The sequence below is a fragment of the Rhamphochromis sp. 'chilingali' genome (genome assembly GCF_963969265.1).
Source record: "Rhamphochromis sp. 'chilingali' genome assembly, chromosome: 14".
NCBI classification, from domain to species: Eukaryota; Metazoa; Chordata; class Actinopteri; order Cichliformes; family Cichlidae; genus Rhamphochromis; species Rhamphochromis sp. 'chilingali'.
The window spans coordinates 11,714,724-11,734,548 of NC_137941.1; the positions used below are offsets into that span (position 1 = coordinate 11,714,724).

At 37.5% G+C, this 19,825-nt stretch overlaps 1 protein-coding gene across 1 annotated transcript in view; it reads right to left on the reverse strand.

The window, feature by feature from the left end:
- epha6 (eph receptor A6) overlaps nt 1-11,048 on the reverse strand; it is a 193,555-nt gene extending 182,507 nt beyond the window's left edge. Inside the window, exons 1-2 of the mRNA XM_080903018.1 lie at nt 10,558-11,048; nt 714-778 (exon numbers count right to left, since the gene is read on the reverse strand). Of these exons, the coding sequence (XP_080759144.1) occupies nt 714-778; nt 10,558-10,636 (144 nt within the window). The 5' untranslated portion in view covers nt 10,637-11,048. The remainder of the gene's footprint in view (nt 1-713; nt 779-10,557) is intronic.
- Between the last annotated feature and the right edge of the window lie 8,777 nt (nt 11,049-19,825).

The window sequence follows — 19,825 nt, forward strand, 5'->3', positions numbered from 1 at the left end:
ATGGTTTGCCACTTCAATTTACCCGTTAAATTATGGCTATAGGTAACATTCACAAAGGTAGCATGGTTTGGCACTTAATTTCACCCGTCAGAGTATGTTTCTAGCTGTTATTAACAAAGGTAGGACAATTTGCCACTTAATTGTAGCCTCGAAAGTATGCTTCTAGCTCATATTCACAAAGGTAGGATGGTTCACCACTGAATTTTAGCTGTGAAAATATGCTTCTAGCTCAGATTAACAAAGGTAGAACAATTTGCCACTAAACTTTAGCTGTTAAAGTATGCTTGTAGGTCACATTCACAAAGGTAGGATGGTTTGGCACTTAATTTTACCTGTAAGAGTATTTTTCTAGCTAATATTCACAAAGGTAGGACGGTTTGCCACTTAATTTCGTATTGTGCGCAGAAACAATGAGTAGGATGGTTTGTCAGGTAGGATGGATTCCCAGAACACCGAGACAGGAATTAATCAGGAGTACGAAACTGAACACCATAGTAGGAGGTTTTAAACCTCACCTCTATTTTGTATTTTCTGTGAGGACAGAGTAATCTGAATACAAAACGAATCCACAAAAGGATCATTCTACCAATTTTGTCCTCTTTAAATCAATATAGTTGATCTCCTTGATGCAACAGTAGCTATTCCTTTTTTAACAAGACATTCTGGACAGTAATAATAAATGAAATAACATGGGACAGAGGTTCCCCTCTTACCCCATTTATTGGATATGTCTTCCATCCAAGCTCCCCAAGCACAGACGTTGTATCCAGCAACACAACTGAAATGAGAATAAGAGGAGGAAATACATACATTAGCCATCTGGGAACACATAAAAAGTTCTCTTTCACACTGTAGACATCTAGACATTTTTCATATTAACGAAAATGAGTTTCTTGGATGAATATTTATGAGCACAGTTGCGTGTACAGTAGGAGCAACATTTTTGCCACTTGCAACACAATTTAAAGTTTGATGGATTGCAGTCAAATTGCTGTCAACAGGCCATTCCCTCCTCTGCTATCCATAGCTTTACTTCAATCTCACCCACAATATGCTCTCCTACTGGCGATGATCAAGACTTTTCATGAAATACTATAAGTGATGTATCAATCCTTCCTATGCTAGTAAAGTGTATGTTCCATTGTGCCAAACATCAGTCAAGACCCTGCTATGTTTTATTGCATATAAATTAAAGCAATGATATAAATCATGGCACAGCATAATAATATCATTGTCAGGTGACTTTAAACTTCCAAGTAGTGTTAAAAAATACTATTTTAGAGGGGAAAATATTGTCATCCTTGTCAATACTTTGTCATGCTCTCAAGGACAACAGATTTAATAATTCAGGAGGAAAGCACTTCTCCCGGTGACAAGTGATTTACACTGAAAAGAAAAAACTGTGTCTTCCAGAATTTGCCTTCAGTGAGATAGCAGCATAATAACACAAATTAAAAAAAAAAAAGTTTTCCCACACATGTGACAACAGTAGGGAACAGATTTTATACAAAGACCCTGATGCATTTTCAGAATCCATAAATATTACATGGAGCCCATCCAGTCACCTTGTCAAAAGTGCCAAATACACAGTATGTGTGACAGTCTCTTACAGTATGTCCCTATTAGGTGAGTATGCACTGCATGATTAAGTGGGTACAGGAAAAGAATTAGTATTCAAGGAGAGAATCAATGCTAACAGACAAAAACATCAACAATAACAACACTAGTCTCAACAGACTTATTCAAAACTGTTCCCTTGTCTCTTTTAACACTGGAAGTCCCAGGCTTCTACCTTTCTACCTTTAATAATGATCACAAGAAGCAAAAATTCAGCTTTAAATATTTCCTTCAAAAATCATTGACTTAGATCTTAAATGTTGCTTTTTCAAATAGCGCCATATCAGTACCGACACGATTTCTGACAAACCAAAGTGTAATTTCGACTTAAAGTTAAAGACTGAATTTTAAGTGTCAGTCAGTCATGACTGTCCATTTAGAGCTCTGTAAGTGGTCCTCGGGGGACTCATTATAGCAACACAGACAATATTCCCTGAATAAATCTCCATTAACATCATTACTCTAGAATAGCTAGTTATTACAACCAAATGTACATCAAAGAAAGCCATTTCAGTGCTGTGATATTGTGATTACGACCATTTGCGAATTACAATGTGAAGGCAAAAGAAATGTGATATGTCCTATGTTAACATCAGGGCAAACAGACAAGAAGAAGAGACATTTGCATCTGTTTCCCAGTCTTCACACAGTGCACTTCTGATGGAGCCTGGCTGACCGAGATTGTCCAAATATCTGCTGACTGGGATTCTCAGAGGGGTGGAATGGTACATACACTTTTGACATAATGTAAAACCACTTTTGGATCAAGAAATGCACATTTCACAGCATCCAAGACCCAAATCATTCAGGACAATATTTTTTTTTAGCACTGACAGAGTTGACAAATACAAAAAAGGCAACAAATACAGTGAATTTGTGTAAGTAGTAGAATAGATTTAAAACAAAAGGAAAAAATCAAAATGAATAAAAAATAAATAACTAAAACAATCTTTGTGATGACCAGAATATCTGCAGAGCCCTCTGCAAATTGGCTCACATGTTTCCTCATCCATAAAGAGAGAACTTTAAGAGTAGAATCTCTGATTAGTCACCAGAAAATCCACATACATAGCTGGATTCAAAATGCAAAAGTCCAAGAGTTGTCAGCAAAAAGATTCAAATAAGACAACATGAAACAACAAAAATACTGGCAGTGGACACTGGTACCCCTCAGCCTCCTAGTAGTTGCATCTTTTGTATGCATTTCAAAATTGTATGTCACTGATTTGAAAGATTTTCAAAAAACTTCACCTCTGCCTACTGACCTTGAGGCTGAGGTCACTGAGAGTTTTAGTGGATACATCTATGGTGTAAATTTCAAAATCCTAGGTGACTTCCTTCTCAAGGTATTACATTCACAAACTTGGGTGTCCCTGTCGACTGCCCTCCCGACAGGGTGATGACAATACCCAATCAGAATTTTACAGTGAGGGGTAAGAAACATTCATTTAAGTGCTTCGTTCACTTCCTCAGTGTCAGGCTAAAGGTAGCAAAACCCTAAAACAGCCCATCTCGACTGTTATCAGACCACTGAATAACTCTTATTAGTTCTAATCAGTCCTACACGTGTTGCTATAGGCAACACATGTAGGCAACACATATCTTGTATGACCTTCCTGTTCCTGAGTGTAACCAGTGGTTTGCACCTTGCTGTAAACCCTTGGTAAGGTGTGGCTTGATTCCATATTTTGCCTCACTCCTGAAGAACCTGTCAACTTGGTTTGATGCTGTGGAGGGTTTTCTTAACCAAAGAAGAGTCCTGCAATCATCCACTAAAGGTGTCTTCTGTGGTCTTGTGGGCCTTTTGGTTTTGCAGATCGGATCAGTGCATTCATTCTTTTTAAGAATGTACTAGATTGCACGACTAAAGTTTTTGCTAGCTCTCTCATAGGATTATTTAACTATTTATTTTTCAGCTTAATGATGGCCTTCCTTGCTTGCACTAACATCTCTTTGGGCCTTATATTGAGAGTTCCACTGAAAAGCTACCAACTGTTTAACACTTGGATTCAACTCCAGGTCTTTTATCTGGGAAAAAGCCTCACCTGGCCATGAAATTGCTTCAAACTGGAGTTTAATATACCACAAGTTACACCACAAACCCCCCCTTAGTTTCTAATTAGATTTATGGAAACTCAACTCATTATATTGTCTGCTGTGAGATTTATATGCAATGTAATAAAAACATTACAATAAAATAATGAAACATTTTATCTTATCTTTTCTTGAGAGTTTAAATAAGTAGCGCCCTCTTTTTCTGTGGCCATCACTCTTCTTGTAAACTTCATTAGGAAAAATGAAAACAAAGTGAGTACCACATGATGTTTATACCGCTATAGTTCAAGAGTAAATGCAGAAAATGTACATTGATATATATAACTCTATTGATCCCCCCCCCCCCGGAAAAAAAGAAAGGACACCATACTGAGCCTTTCATCTTCAAATCCCATCTTCACTACACTACTGGCTGAGTTTAATATTTCTGCTAACGGGTGGTATTGGATTAGTTCCAGCATCTCTGTGTGTTTATTTCTGCCCACCAATGCCAGGTCTGTGCCATGTCAGTGTCAATGCCAGATTGGAGACTAGGTGTCTCTGCCAATGCTGTTAATGGACACCATTAGGCTACTGTGGGCAGGTAAGCAGCACAATCCCTCGAGAATAGCCTAATTACTGAGAGTTGGCTGCGTCGTTCACCGCAGTAAGGAGATTCACACCTCCCCTCACCATATATAAAGAATAGTTGATGTACATTACAGTAGGAGGCAGTGTGAATGTATTCGGCTGACAACATTGCACTGTTCGGTTCAAGCCTTGTGTTCCCACCTTTATAAGAAAAGTGTGGCACCATGAAATTTCTTCTTTATTTGTGAGCCAGACAAAGGATACTTAGAAATGAAACACCTCTGGAGTTCAGCTGACAGTAGAGGAGTTAAAGGTGTGACCTGCCAATAGCACCTAAGCTCAAAAACCATAATAAAAAAAAGTGCCTTCATTTCTCTGATGCTTTTTCGAACATATTCACTCATTTAAAGATTTACAGTAAAAAATGTATTGTGAAATTTTGCTAGAAAGTAGTTTGAGTAGTGTGTGTGCGCTTGTAATTGATGGTGTGCATATATTTTAGTATATGCTGTATATACTGAGCAATGTATCTTGGGTGCTAATCCAGCCCATCTTCTCTCCCTTTCTATAGCTCTCTTCATAGAGTTGTCTTTCTGAGAAGGACCCACAAATGCTGCCTGGAGCTGCAGGCCCTCTGGGACTTCCTCTGGTTAGATATAAATAGATCATGAGCTGGCCAACTCATAAATATATGGAGCTTCACTAGAATGATGACATCTCTTGTCTGGCCTACAGCCTTTGCAGGCAACACAAATACCCCAAAATAGCAGCAGCCCAAACAACAGACCCAAAGGTGGTCTATTTAAGTGCTACTTTATGCCAATTAGATATGGAAGCAGTATGAGTGTTCTGGCAAAAGTGATGAAAAGCGGTCTGCAGTTGTGTGCAATACTGTCTCTTTAAAGTATAGAATGTAAAGACACAAAAGGAGGCGTCTTTAACCTCCTAGGACTTGGCGTCCACATATGTGGACATCACACTTTGGGTTATTTAGACCAAAATACTCAATTTTGCTCTACATGGGCCTGATATCCACTTTCGAGGACATTATACTGCTACTGTTCTATCCAATTTTTAAACAAATATGTGGCTCTTATTTTTCTTAAAAGCAAAAATAAGGTAAAAAAAAAAAAAATCTGTTAATTCTTTGTTTTTACATTCATCGGGCCCCAATATGCCCAAATATCAAAGAGAAATTAAAAATGCATGCTGTGGAAGAGTTTGGGTCTTAGGAGGTTAAGTGCACTTTTGGTAGAATAGAGGGCCTACATTAGACTCTTCTGGATTACAGAGGTGTCTGTCCTGTGAAAATCTAAAAGAGTTGTATGAATTCAAAACACAGTGCAGGTCTTCAAACATACATCCTTTGGTTGATTTGGCACACTAGGGTATTGAATAAAGTGTGATATTTAAGTAAAGTGTGATAGGAGACATATGTTTTGTAGTAACACTGTTTCCTATTATAATGAAAGCATCATCGTTTCTTATTATTAAAGTAGTGACGTAGTCTACAGACTAAATTAGCTCAAAAAGGAAAATAGGCCTTGATTCCAAATATTAATAGAACCTTTCGCTTTGCAAGCTTCATAGAAACACATTCTCGTAAACCCAAAGCCTCATAAACAATAACAACTGATGAACAAACACTAGAAAATTGATTTGGATGATGATTTCAGTCAGGATTGCATATTGTCCTCTAGTAGTGTAAACAAAGTGCTGCACTTGAAAGACATGACGAGATGATATGCTTTGAAATAGAAAACTATCCATAACAAAGGCAACCTGACAGGCATGACAGACTTTTCGGTGCATTTTCACAAACAAGACCAAACATTCAACAACATAATAAATGTCAGCAAAGCAAATCTTTGAAATGTGTTTCATTGGATCTGATAATAGCTCTAAGTGTATTTAAATGAGAGATTAGCGAAGGGAATACGTGCCAGTATTCAACACAGGTTGGATGCTGAAGGATCCCTCTTGAGCATAATGTGGTTATAGACACGTGTAAAGCAATAATGTCATAACAAGTGATTCCCATCAGTTATTTAATGCAAAACACCTGCACTGCCATCTCTGATCAGAGTGTAGGTAGTACTGACCAAAGATTTAAAAAGAGCAGACCTTTATTAATAAATTAATCATTAATTACCCTTTATGCCATGAAAAGAAGATCAATCCAAGTTTTATCTGAAAAAACTCACACCCTGGCCCACTCCCCATCATTCCCAGGATCTGTTAAAAGCAGAATATCAGTTCAAAACCTAAAGATTTGTAGCATAATAATCCCAAGTTATATGATAATAAAGGTCAGTGCATCATGCTGCAGTTAAATGGGCAAGTCAGTTTAACACTAAAACTAAGAATTCAGCATGATAAATTATATCCTCTTCAATCAAGTTTAAAAACATACAAAAATAAGTAAATACACAATAACAAAAAAAAACCTAAAGTTAAGAACTGGAAATTCAGAAAGTCTGTGTTTTTAACACTGTTAAAAAAAACACTGTTTTTAACAGTGTTCAACACTGTGTAGATGACATAAAACAAGCTTTCATCTACATTTCTTAACAACCTTCCACAATATGGGCTTCAGGTTTCAGCATCACGTTCTGGAAATACAAAATGACTGATTCTAGAAATAAGCCATTTTCATACATGGAATATTTAATCTTGCTGACTTCATCAATTTGCTATAAAGTGATAAAATTCCCTTCACTGAGACATAGGTAATTTTAGCATGGCATTCACGGCTACATTCAGATACACCCACAAAAGTGCCAAAGAGAGCAGAGCTATTTTGCAATTGTCATTTGAAAGAATAAAAAAAAAAAACCAAAGGGACAAAAACATACTTTTCAATGTATTCCATTTACACGTTTGAGTCTGTCTTGTATGTCTTTGCTGTTTCGCGCTGCAGTGTCTAAGAGAGCTGTAACCTGCTGCACTTGACAGAGATCTCTCGTCTGATTGGGAATTGAAGTGTCTAAATCTAACTGTGAAATTACAAATGATATAGGCTGGATAAAATCTTATGTACATCTTACTGCTGTTTGCATTCTCTGGTGAGCTGAGCCACTGACAAAGATGCATGAGAAGCGCTCACGGTCATCATCTTGTGCACACCTATTCATCAATGTGGCTGCACACAATCTTATGCTGTGTTAAAATGATATTATATGATATGCATATTAGGTCCAACCTAGCATGATTGCGTTTGCAGCTTTTAAAGAAAAGCGCCTACTTTGTTCCTGCAGCAGAACCCAGAAAACAGTTGTTCATTCATTCTGTACAGGGAAGGCCTAATGGCCACAACAGTCTGAGAAGCAACACTGCTTAAAATATTTTGGACTGAGGTGTTTTTTTCTTGCTCATTCGTGACTTTGAAAAGTCATTTTCATCAGGGGTATGAAATGAATCTTGTTCACCAGGTGGACAAAAATGTGTCATTCCGTGCATGTCAATGATAATTATGTGAATACAGGAATGCTTTTGAAGAGGTCAAGCCCTGGGAAAATTAACAGTCTCCAGCCTGGAGCCATTTCAGTCTAGGGAGGAGAAATTTGTGGAAAGACCTTTTATTATACATAGTAGCAATTGTGTTCCACTTAACAATGATGGTACCTGTATATTCACGATAAATTAAGAAAAATCCTGGGAAATCTCTCTAACGGTCATTATATTTTGACTGATTGATGAAGACTGCATATACTGAAACTAATATCAAAATACACAATATTGCCCCTGCTTATCATATGTGCAAAAACACACACACCAGCCTGTTAGTTAAAGGTGCAGAGTTATGTTTTTTTGGGTGCTGGCTGATTGATTTTCTTGACAAAACACTGCTGATAAATATCTCCTTATTCTGATAATGGTGATAAAGGTGCTCCGCAGGAAGCAGCATTGAGAGCAAAAGCTTTAATCAGACATCACCACAAATCAATGCAAAGACTTGAATCATAATTTTCAAGTTTGTTTTTGTTTTTTTTTGCTAGATCTTTTTGAGTATTGCAATGAATAACCATTAGAGTCTAAGCCAAGAGTTTTACACCATGCTTTGCTGAGCACTTTGTGTTTGTGTGAGATGCATTTAACCAGCTTAAAAAGACATTTGCATGTGGTCCTTTCATATTACAAGAAAGGATTGCTTTCCTGATTTTCATGCCTGAGATTTTTTGGAAAGAACCAAAAACAATCTGAACAATTTCACAAATGTGGAACAAAGACATCGTCATCTAATTTAGCTAGTATAAACTGATTTTCGGCTAAAGCAAAATGTTACAAGAGCTCAAGAAAGTGGTTAGTAAATAAGATTCGTAAAAGTTCAGTATAATAAATATTTCTTCTGATGAACTGACAAGGCAGGGAACGGTGGGAGAAAAACCAAAAATAGTATTATGGGCAGAGATTTATTGATGGGGAAAAAGTGCTACTTGGCAGTGAGTGAGTAGGGATTTGTTAGTAACTCTCTGCAGTCCTAGTTGGATTCATGTAAGGAATACGATAGGTTGCTGTGAACAGAGGCAGAGCAAAAAGTGGCTGTTTTTATCGTTTTTCTAACAGATGAAGTCTGACCATTTTTTTCTATGAAATTCCAAATCTTTGTAGTTCTGTTTGTTGGTGTTCAAAAGCACGATCTACACTAACCCCCCCATGTAATTCGGTTGGATTTTGTCTCCTGCCAACAGAAAGGAAAAAACAAATAACAAAAAATTTGTTCATTTTTTTCCTTCGTTGTTATGCAGTGACTAGATTTTAGAACTGAATGTGAAAGTTGCTTATCCAGTAGTGGTTACCACATTGATTCATACTCTGTTCAGAAAGAACGCATAGCCCACACTCTATCATCCAAAAGCAGGTGAAATCACAGAGACACCATAGGTAGTCTTAATTTGACAAATACAGAAGCAATTATTTGAGAAACCCTTTGGCATCTTACGAGACACTTTTCTTTGTCATCAGAGTTTCAGTTTTCCCATGCTGAGCTGCACCGCTCTGTGGCAGACAACGACTGCAATTGTGCCACCGAGGTCCCAGACCAGTCAATATGAGAGACTAAAGTACAGTGGAAGGCAGACATCAGTTCAATCATTCAATCTGTGGCAGAGAAAAACACACAGCGAGGCTGTTATGTAGCAGCTGTCTAGGAGAACAGGGAGTAGCATCGCTCTTATTGAACAGAGAGAACAATAAAATATAACCTGGGGGGCAGATCCCGCTGTATTTCGTGCCCAATCAATAAGACTATTTTAAACCTCACGGATGCAGTAGTTGTGTGTGCAGGTGCACGTGGAGCCATCGAGGAACGCACGCACACAGACACACAAGCATTTGACCACACTCTAACACAAGCATCTGTGTGAGTGTGGTCACTTATCACAAAGAAAGACAGGTGGGCAGAAAACTTATGCAAGAGCAAAAGAAGCATGCATGCAGGTGTGTTTGCCTGACGCAATTTCTCTTACATACACACGCGCTTACATTCAGCACTACATCTATATCCAAGTGCATTTACATATGCACTCTTTGACAGCTCAGACTCGAAACGTTTCTAAAATCTACTGCAACACTCACCGCGCAAAAACTGACATGCACATACTCTACCAGACGCACACACGTTCTCCCACCTAATGATTAAATCCTTCTGCCGCTGTGTCTGTGCCGGTGTGTTTGCACGTGTACGTGTAATGTATAATGTGTAATTACAGCAGACCGACATGTCATTTCAGCAGCGGAATTTTATCATTTTTAAAATTTTGTCAGGTTCAGAAAAAAGCTCAACCCAGGAAATCCTTCGAACTCTAACAGCAACATAATAAACTTAAAGTCACAATCTGGATTATGCCACAGCTCTTGTCTGTGTAGAAGAACTGAAAAATAATAAAGATAGAAATGCGTAATCCGTGAAAACAAACGTAGAATGTGCATTTTATATTAGATATCTAAGTTTCTTTTTTTCTCCCCCCCCCCCTTTATTCCTTTCTTTTCGCTGTTTCCGGTGTCTTTTTTAAAGTAATATCGCTATGAAACTTCTCATTCTTAACTCACACGAATGGCTTTTTGCGGGACTTATGAGTTATGATTTGCTCGAACTAAGGATACCTGTCTAGTGGCTGAACTCGATTGTCCCATCGGGCTAATTTGCTGCCCTACAGTAGTGTAACGGCAATATGCGTCCGAAGACAGTAAGTGTGGTGAAAATTTTTAAAACCATTGGGAAAGAACTGAAAGATGATACAACTGTTGGAATTTACGCGACACAAAGTCGGGAATGTTAGGAGCGAAGCGCATCGCCCTGTGGATGTGTCTTACCTTGGTTGCAGTTACAGAAACGAGTGAGGGCAGTTCCAAGAAAGAGTGAAACGAAGAAAAATCTGTTTCCAAAACTCATGTCTGCAACATCTATCACCGGCTATGTCTGGATATTTTTAGCCGAGAGGTAGCTGTAGCCAGATAAAAACACGTCACTGGAAGGTCCAGAAACACCGATCCGCTGCTCCTGGTCTTTACATTTGATCCCGATGGTAGAGAGCTGCCGGGTGACACAGCCGGAGATGGTCCATTCTTTACCTTGTGGCAGTAGCAGCTATGGCGCGGAACGGAGAGGTTTTGAATAAACTCAGCAAAATATCTAAAGTGAAATCAAATTTTTCACACAAGGTGAGAAACACTTCCCACCTAACTACTTTGGAGATTTCCCATGCGCTTCATTCGCGGTTGATGCATTTATATTAACAAAAAAATCTCAAGTACAGATTAAAACGCAATGTGGTGCCTTTCTGTAGCGCACGGAGTCGTGACAGACTTTCACTCCTGCTTTTGGTACGGCAGTGTGCCGAGGGTTGCCAGCTCCAACTCGATCCGCTGCAGCAGCAAGATGGGAACGTTGAATAGAGAAATGATTTGGATGCAGCGGTAGAGCAGCTGAAGCGGGGGCTACAAGGAGACTGAGCGCATCTGTGCAGGATGCTCGGCACTAGAGGGGGTTAGCTGACAAGGCAATGGCGTGTGTGTGCGCGCGCTTGTGTGTCGACTCGTTTCAGTGCGGGCTTCCCAAAATTATTAGAATTATAGAACTTGAAATTACTAAACTATACTTTTGAACCTGCATGATGTGATTTTTGACCTAACAGCTGACACCTGGGTCAATTATATGAGTATCAGTTATTATGTAATATAAGGTTACCACGGCTCTAAAAGTCCTTGAACATGTACAACTTGTGGGAAACACTTTGAATGGACAATAAAACAACGAGTTAAATCCCATAAAAGTGAATAAATTAATTCAGCTTTGCTTTGATTTTTATAATTAAATGTCAGTGTATCTGTTCTCTGATATTCATATTCAGCTGACTGGTGTATTTTGCTCTTACATCCTTTGTCTTTGTTTTATATAATGAATTTGACACTATTTTATAAAGAAACACATTTATTCATAAAAATAATAGTAACAACAACAATAAAAATCTCTATAGTCTACTGCAAACTTTTAAGACTTTTAGTATAAGTGAAATATAGTTTTTTCAGTAGGTCTTCTGTTCAAATTCCATTAAATCAAGGAATGTGCAAGAAAAAATATATAGATGGTAGCTTTCATCCTAGCAGCATGCAGTGTCAGCCTGTGTTCAGTATGTCACTACAGCACTCTTTATCCCACAGGAAGTTAAGTTTTATCCATTTCAAGTGAAACAGTGAGCTGCTGTGCTTGCCAAGCCGCCAATGTCAGCCAAGATTAGGGAAGGTCTTCCTCTCATCTTCATGGACGTCTCATCGAGTGAGTAAGCAAACCCTCCCCAACCTGACCCGGTTAAACAAAGGAATGCTGGCTGCTGTGATGAGACCCAGTCAATCAGGACACGAGAACAGCTTCCTGTCAGCACAGAGGAGGTAAATACATCAACATCACAATCCGTCACCACCACTTAGCTCCCAGCCAATCATTAAACAACATAGAGAAGCTGCCAACTGACTACTGACTTTGTGCAATGCAACATGCAAACAGATTTAAGGACGGAGGGCTGTAGAGTAGAATATATTGACCACTGTAGCCTTTTTGTGTACTGTAGCCTTTCCAGGAATGGATCAAGCAATTAATGCCATATTGCAGATGTATTGCAACTATAAAATGATGGACTCATGTTGTGGGGGGAAAAAAATCATAGCCATAGAAATTGTAGATTGGAGGTATCAGTATATGTAATGTATGACTGTTAATAATTGGAACACAGAAACAAATATTCCACCACACTAAAACCAGCCATTTAACCTCCTAGGACCTGGTGTCCACATATTCGGACATCACATTTTGGGTTGTCTAGACCAAAATACTAAATTTTGCTTTACAAGGGCCTGATATCCACTTATGAGGACATTATATTGCCACTGTTCTATCAAAATTTAAAATGAATGTCCTCTTATGTGGATCTCATTTTTTCTCAGAATCAAAAATCAGGTAAAAAAAAAAAAAAAAAAAAAAATCAGGTAATTCTTTGTTTTCACATTCACCAGGTCCCAATCAGCCCAAATAGCAAAGACAATTTAAAAATGCATGCCACGAAGGAGTTAGGGTCTTAGAAGGTTAAATCAAATATTCAACAACATTTAATCCCAAGAGCATTTTATAAATTGCTTAACATTTTCCTGAAATATTTTGTTTGTTTGTTTGGTTTTGCTTTTCCTTTCTTTTTTTTCTGTTTTTTTTTTTTTTTTTTTTTTGGGGGGGGGGGGGGGGGTATTTTTAGCTTGTGATGTGGAAATATCATGTACATCAAATTCTTTTTTAAAAGTAACCTGAGCTACTAAACTATTTACAACTGCTGCTCTCCTTATGTTGTTACTACTAACACTGCTTGAATAGAAAATGAGAAAAAATATTGCTAATGACTTCACTTACCTCTTATTCCCAAACAGAGCTAAACTAGGGATAACACAGAATGATGAAAGGGGGAAACTGTTCAGAAAAGATCCTCTACTGCCACCCCTTGCCCCCACCCCTCACAATGATTTGGTTTCCTTTGCTGTAATAATGGTCAATGAGGTGTGACTGTAGTGTATTGGGGGCCTAACTGTGAGCTATGATTCCCCCTGTCTGGAGAGAACAAGCTATGTCCATCTGTACTCATCACGAGCATGGACTTGGAACGAGACCACATCAGCACAACTGACAGAGACAATGAGACTTTATAACATTAATGTCCACTCTATTGTGTTCACAATGAAGTGCCAGGCTATACCAAACTACTCTGTGGACTTATTCCAAACTATTTAAAACCTATCCTACAAGGAAAGTTCCATTTCAAATCCATTGTGTACAGTTAAGAGCAACAATCTACCTCACTTTGTTTAAGAACATTTTATTTTAAAAAACAAGCAAACAACAAACAACCGAAAAAAATTTTACAAAACGAATGCACCCCCCCACCCCCCAAAAAGAAAGAAAAAACCAAACAAACTCTGAACTTCTGTTAGAGCCACCACTTCTCTATGGCTCACAAAAGGTCCCCAATCTATGGCAGCCCTGAGAGGCCAAATGGACTGCAACTTAAGAAAACACCAGCAATAAGAAAAAGGCTGCAAAAGCAAACAAAACACAGCGGCAATTGGAGAAAGAAAACAGAAATAGGACAAACAACAGAAATAGGAAAAAAACAGATTTCCAAAAGCACAAGATAAGTGTTTGTGGGCAGACAATAACCCAACAGACCAGTTGCATGAACCAAAACATGCTATGTAAGTGTGTTTTCATCTCATGATTCATATAATACTGATGATGGATTTTTAGGCTAATAGTTAGGCCTCCACTTCTTTTAAGTGTCTCCAAGCGCAATTATTAGCATATTTTGGTTCTGGATTTAACTCAAACCTTAGGCTTTCAATGCCTTGTGCTTTTTATTTTTCATACTAAAATTATATTTATACTTATTAAGGTCATTCTTGGTTAAAAAAAAATCATGCTGTTGGGGGAGGGGAATAATCTTATATAAATCGGAATTTAAAAAATTAAAGCTGGAAGTTTACAAAAATGTCCTCCTACAGATTTACTAGAAAAAATGAGTAATTTCTTTTTTAAAATAATTTGCAGTAATATTTAATAATAAGAAAATACTTGCTATTTTATTCCAGACTTACCATATTATATATCTAACATATCTTAAGCATCCTTGTGATCTAAAAAGACTTCAGAAGTCTATTGGTTCTAGCAAATTGAATTTACAAAGACATTTTTTTTAAAGTTTGACCCAATTCAGTGCTGTAGTTCAATAAATAAACAATAAATAAATGCTAGACAAGATGTTTATCATCCATTTCAAACTAAATAAAGACAGTAATCTAGTCAAGGTCATCCTACTGAAAGCTTTGACTCTGTGGAGTCCAAGGACCAGTTAAAAACTGTTGTTCTGGGTTGGGACAATAAGGCTTAACCCCCCAAATCTCTGTCTTAATTACCCACTGTTCTGATGTAACAGTTAGAGACACAATACACCATCTAGTCAGTTTGTTGATTAGATATGTGATTTATACCGAGTTCACTCAGCAATGTTGTAATGACTTTTGGGTGCATTTTTTCCCATGGTATGAGCAAATTTGCTTCTCATCCTCAATAAATTTATGAGGCTCAAAGGATTTACCCTGCAACGGTAAGCCCATTTTCCTATTCTTTATTATTGCATTGGCACTGAGGGAACACTCGATAATATGTGAAGCTTCATTTTGTTGCCCAGGGCAAGGCTGACATTGAATATTTTCAAATAGCGTTGCACAAAATAGTGACAGAAGAAAAACAATTGCTCAAAACCAAACTGTGATTACACCCAGATTCTAAATTGCCTCCAACAATTTACAGTCTGTGTTGTCTTCCAATTTATTTTTCACAATCAAGTTCAGCTTTTGATTTACATGATGTGTGTGTACAGAGTTTGCCTGACCTGTAAACAAAGGCTGCCGGAGGGCCTTGAACCTATACATATGCAGATATTGATCTACATAGGGATGTGCACTGCTGCAACATGTCAGTGAACCTCTTGCCTGCTGGGCAAAGCAAGGAGTTCAAATTTTGTTTCTGCAAGGACATTTTGAAGAAGGAAAAGATTCATCACTAGTATTAACTATCTGGTTATGGAAACAAACCGTAAAAGCAAAAACCGACATAGCAACACCTTTGATATGGCAAACATTTTAGCATGAAATAGCTTATTACCACTCACTCAGCAATCTCATGATTGGTTTGCAGCCACCTGATAAATATCCGGTATTTACTCTCTCTGTTCTTGTTTTCCATCTTCAGCGTTTCCTGGGGAAAATTTCTGACACTTTAGCAGATAAGTGCTAGTTACTAGCTTTGTTCTGCTGTTGTACTGCACTTTTAGTGCAAAATGTTTGTTAATGCATTTTCTTGAAAACAATTGCCCATTTTGGAAAAAAAACATATCAGAGAGTGATCTGAAAAGAGGCAAGGGATGGGTATCTATCTATCTATCTATCTATCTATCTATCTATCTATCTATCTATCTATCTATCTATCTATCTATCTATCTATCTATCACAGGGCCAATGGAACAGTGTGTTATTGCATAACCAGAATTTCATTTAAATTAAACTAAATATGTGGACAGGTTATTTGGCTATATGTATTTTTGTGTATATTTTAAGCATATTTTTAAAGGTTTTGTGTTTTCATTGGCTGTTGGGTATGTGGTCATCAAAAAAGAATGAAGCAGAAGAGCCAAAAAGACAATCGTTTTAACAGTTACTTGAAGTGCCTATCTTACTACACACAGGCATGCACACACTTACACACACTTGTGCTACACCATCGAGGTTGCCCACCTCCCTGGCTGCCTAATGGGCCATAGGCTCTAATCTGGATGGCCACGGTGCTCAGGAGAATGAGCAGAGCAAATACAGAGCAGCTCATCAGCCCAGAGAGCCCGTGTGTCGGTAACCCCAGCTGTTAAAGACACATCCGCCCATCGTTCAGAGATGAGAGGAGGAAATGGGGAGACTTCACAAGCTGGGGTAATTTCCAGGGACTGACAGCAGATCCTCATAAACCCCTTTCCCCTCTTTATACCACGTCGTATTTCCCCTTTACTGAAATATTGGCATAGAGTAGAATTACCCCATATGTATCCTATGAAACCATTAAGAAAAATGCTGTTGTTCATTAATGTGTACCTGATCATTTCATATAATGATAATTTGATAGAAAGGAAGACACTTTTAATGTGATCCTCTAGTCGTATGTCTTCAGGTGAAAGGCATTGAAGAATGTCTGAATAGTTCATTGCACACTGAATATCTGCATATTTTCACATAATTCCTGCACATTCTTTTTCTCACTGAAGGTGAGAAAAGGATTTAAGTTTAAATCTTTAAGTTTAAAAAGGTGTCAGGGATAAAAATCGTCTCTGTCTTCCACCGTTCACTAGAGACTGAATATAATTTCTTAACTCAGCTATTCAACAGCAAGTCACTTGTCTAGCTTATTAGCCAAGAAAGCAAGGTGCTGCATTCAACCAGTCATGTTCAGAGCACAAATACAAAATGAATTCCAAATGGAAATGACAGTGTTGATAATAATCATAATCACAGTAAACATCATAACAAGTATCACCCACTACACCTCTGTGTGGATAAGTGTTTTCATTACATTTCAGACAGGTTCTGTAATTACAGGCAGCAGTGATGCAAGGTGGCATTCAGTGACTTGCCAGCTCCTGAAACCTGAACACCACCCCATCCTCAACCTCAGAATTTCCATTAGTAATTGACAAACAAATGGATTAATGGTGTATAAAATGACCCATCCATCATAGGGACTAAATGGGGGTGAGGGTGCACCCTTCTGTCAGACATGCCTTTTTAGAGTCTGGCACTTATGACCTCTGTGTAGCTGACTATAGCAGCCACTGCTATTATTTCACCTGTGAGCTGAAATACTTCTTTTAAAGTATTTCAGCTCACATTTCTCTACTGTTATAATATGTGAGCTAACTTCATCTTTATTAAAAATGATACTTTTGTGAAATGAAGATAGAGATCATCGTTGTCCTCCATCACACTAGCAAAAACATACTGGAACTGATTTTAGATAAGGGACAAGTTTACAAGTTATTGCCATTTTTAAACCACTGATCTTTTCTTTCTTAAAAACGGGCTTCTAAAATAATTTGGTGCTATATGTACGTTGTGTGATGTTGAATCCATAATGAGTTTCCAGTTATTGTAATAGAGAGGGTTTTCTATTGTGTGTGTTTTATTTGTCACATGAAACAAGAAAAACACAGCTCACAATATGTTTTTTTTTTTTTTTTAATTAGTTATTTACAGCCTTGAATTGACTGTCAGTTTCCCTGGGAGCTTATTTCCTTTTGAACCTCTTTTTTTTTTCTATCCACAGTTAGTTCACAGTCATTTAACACATGCAGGGAACAATCATTTTTATGTTAAAACAACAAAAATAATGGTTAATTATTGTTATTATTGTCATAATATTAACGCATTTTAAGTTCTGTAGAAATAACCGCCACATGAAACGATCAATCATACGCTCCCTGCAGTAAACGAGACACAATCTAGTTTCTTTCGACTACAAAGCCATCACTTTCAGAAAGTACCAGTGATGTATTTCCAAGCACATCCCCTGTAAACAAAACTTTTAGGAAAAGGCACTGTTTTTAAATAATGGAGTGTAAAATTATAGTTCAGGAGAAAAAAGAAAAACATATCCTGGATATAAAGACTGGGTTTAGGTCAATCTTATAATCTCACCAACTTTAATAAAGTTAAGTTATATACATTCTGTGCAATGTGGAAGGTGAGGCCATAAAACTCTGCCCAGTCTGGGCATGGGGGGAACCACACCAGCTGCCGATACCTGTACATCAGCACTGCTACAGTGAGCTGATGGATTCTCTGAGAATTTCATGTCCCTTTAAGATACCTGTCCATCTTCCTGCTTCTTTTTTTTAAAAGCAAAATTCTAATAACCCGAGGGATTAGAGAGACCTCTCCTATTCAGTTAAATCAATGTTTTGAGTGAGATAAACAATGACAAGGCAAAGTCTGCAGTCAATCCTGGACAGGTGCAAGCTTGTGTGTAGTCCAAGCACTTCTAACACTTGCACAATCATTGTGAAAAGCATATTCACTAACATTTAAGTGCTGCAGCCTTCTGCCTGACTATACATTCATTATTTGACAGTTACAGGGATAGGCCGTAGCATAATCATAGTAGCACAGTATAATAATAATAGGAAGTGAATTTCTAAATTGAAATAACAAAAACACATTTGAGGAAAAGACCGTTATAGCTGTAGCAGTTGTTTGTGACTGTCTAGCTTCCGTTTTAACTAAATCTAACTTTAAATGATTGCCTTCTTTTATAAAGCCATTATTGAGATACAGAAAAAAGAAATGGTTTAAGAGTGATGTCACAATGATGTAGGTTTTTTGAAGTACTGTCTCATTAGGCAAATGTTTTATACATGAGAAAAACAAAAGCGCTTGCAAGTATCAGCATCAGACCACAAAAAGTTTTAAATGCGCCTCACAGCAGGGGACCACAAATTGCAAGCGGTGGAAGGATACCTGACTGACCTTTGATTCCGCAGTGATTTTGATGAGATAATGTTACGCCATAAAATCTTTAGGAGGTATAACTCAAAGGAATGAAAGGAAACTTTCAATAAACTGTTCACTTCATCTTTTCAATGGAAAGTATAAAAAAACAAATCTATGCAGCAGCGTGAGGAATATCACCTATATGTTTTTTTTCTCTTTTTCATGAGCATAGAAGTAAACAGAAGTAGCATCCACAAAAGCAAAGGGAAAAAAAGTGACAGGCCCACTCTGCCAAGCTACTTTTTAAACTTATAAATAGAGCATTTACACTTCAAATGCGTAGTGCCATTCCACTAAAAACAGCATTTCCATCAAGAGATCACAACAAAGAAAGCTTTCGATTAGATATAAGTTGCACTGAGGCAAAAATAAAAGATCATTTATCAAATATTATGTACATTTACGGGAAAAAATATAATAATAAGAATTGAAAATGATTGAAAATCCTAATATTAAAGCTCATCAACTGAAAATGATTGAAAATCCCAATATTAAAACTCATCAACTGCAGCTGACTTCTTCAAAGTTCAGTACTGAGAGTCATGAATATGATTTAATGGTAATGGCAATATATAATGTCCTAAAAAAAAAGGCAAATATATGCAGAAGTTATAATCATTTTCAAGCAGATTTTTTTTAAATTTTTTTACTGTCACTCTTTGAGTGACGAAAGTAATACTTTTCTTCCTACATTGTTTGATTAGCTGACAGAAGAGAGCACAGCCGTACATGTATGAAAAGCCTTTTTTTTTGTGGTCTAAATAAACAGAAAAATAAATATCAAAAAACTTAAAACAAGGCTAAATAGTCTCCATGAGGTCTGCAAAAAATTTGTGGGCTTCACCGAGTCCCCCACGTGGTGAGATATGATGCAGCCAGTCTTTCCCCAATCAGTGTCTCTCTTTAATATAATAATATTTTGACAGATCTGGCAGAACGATAACATACGGGGACCAAC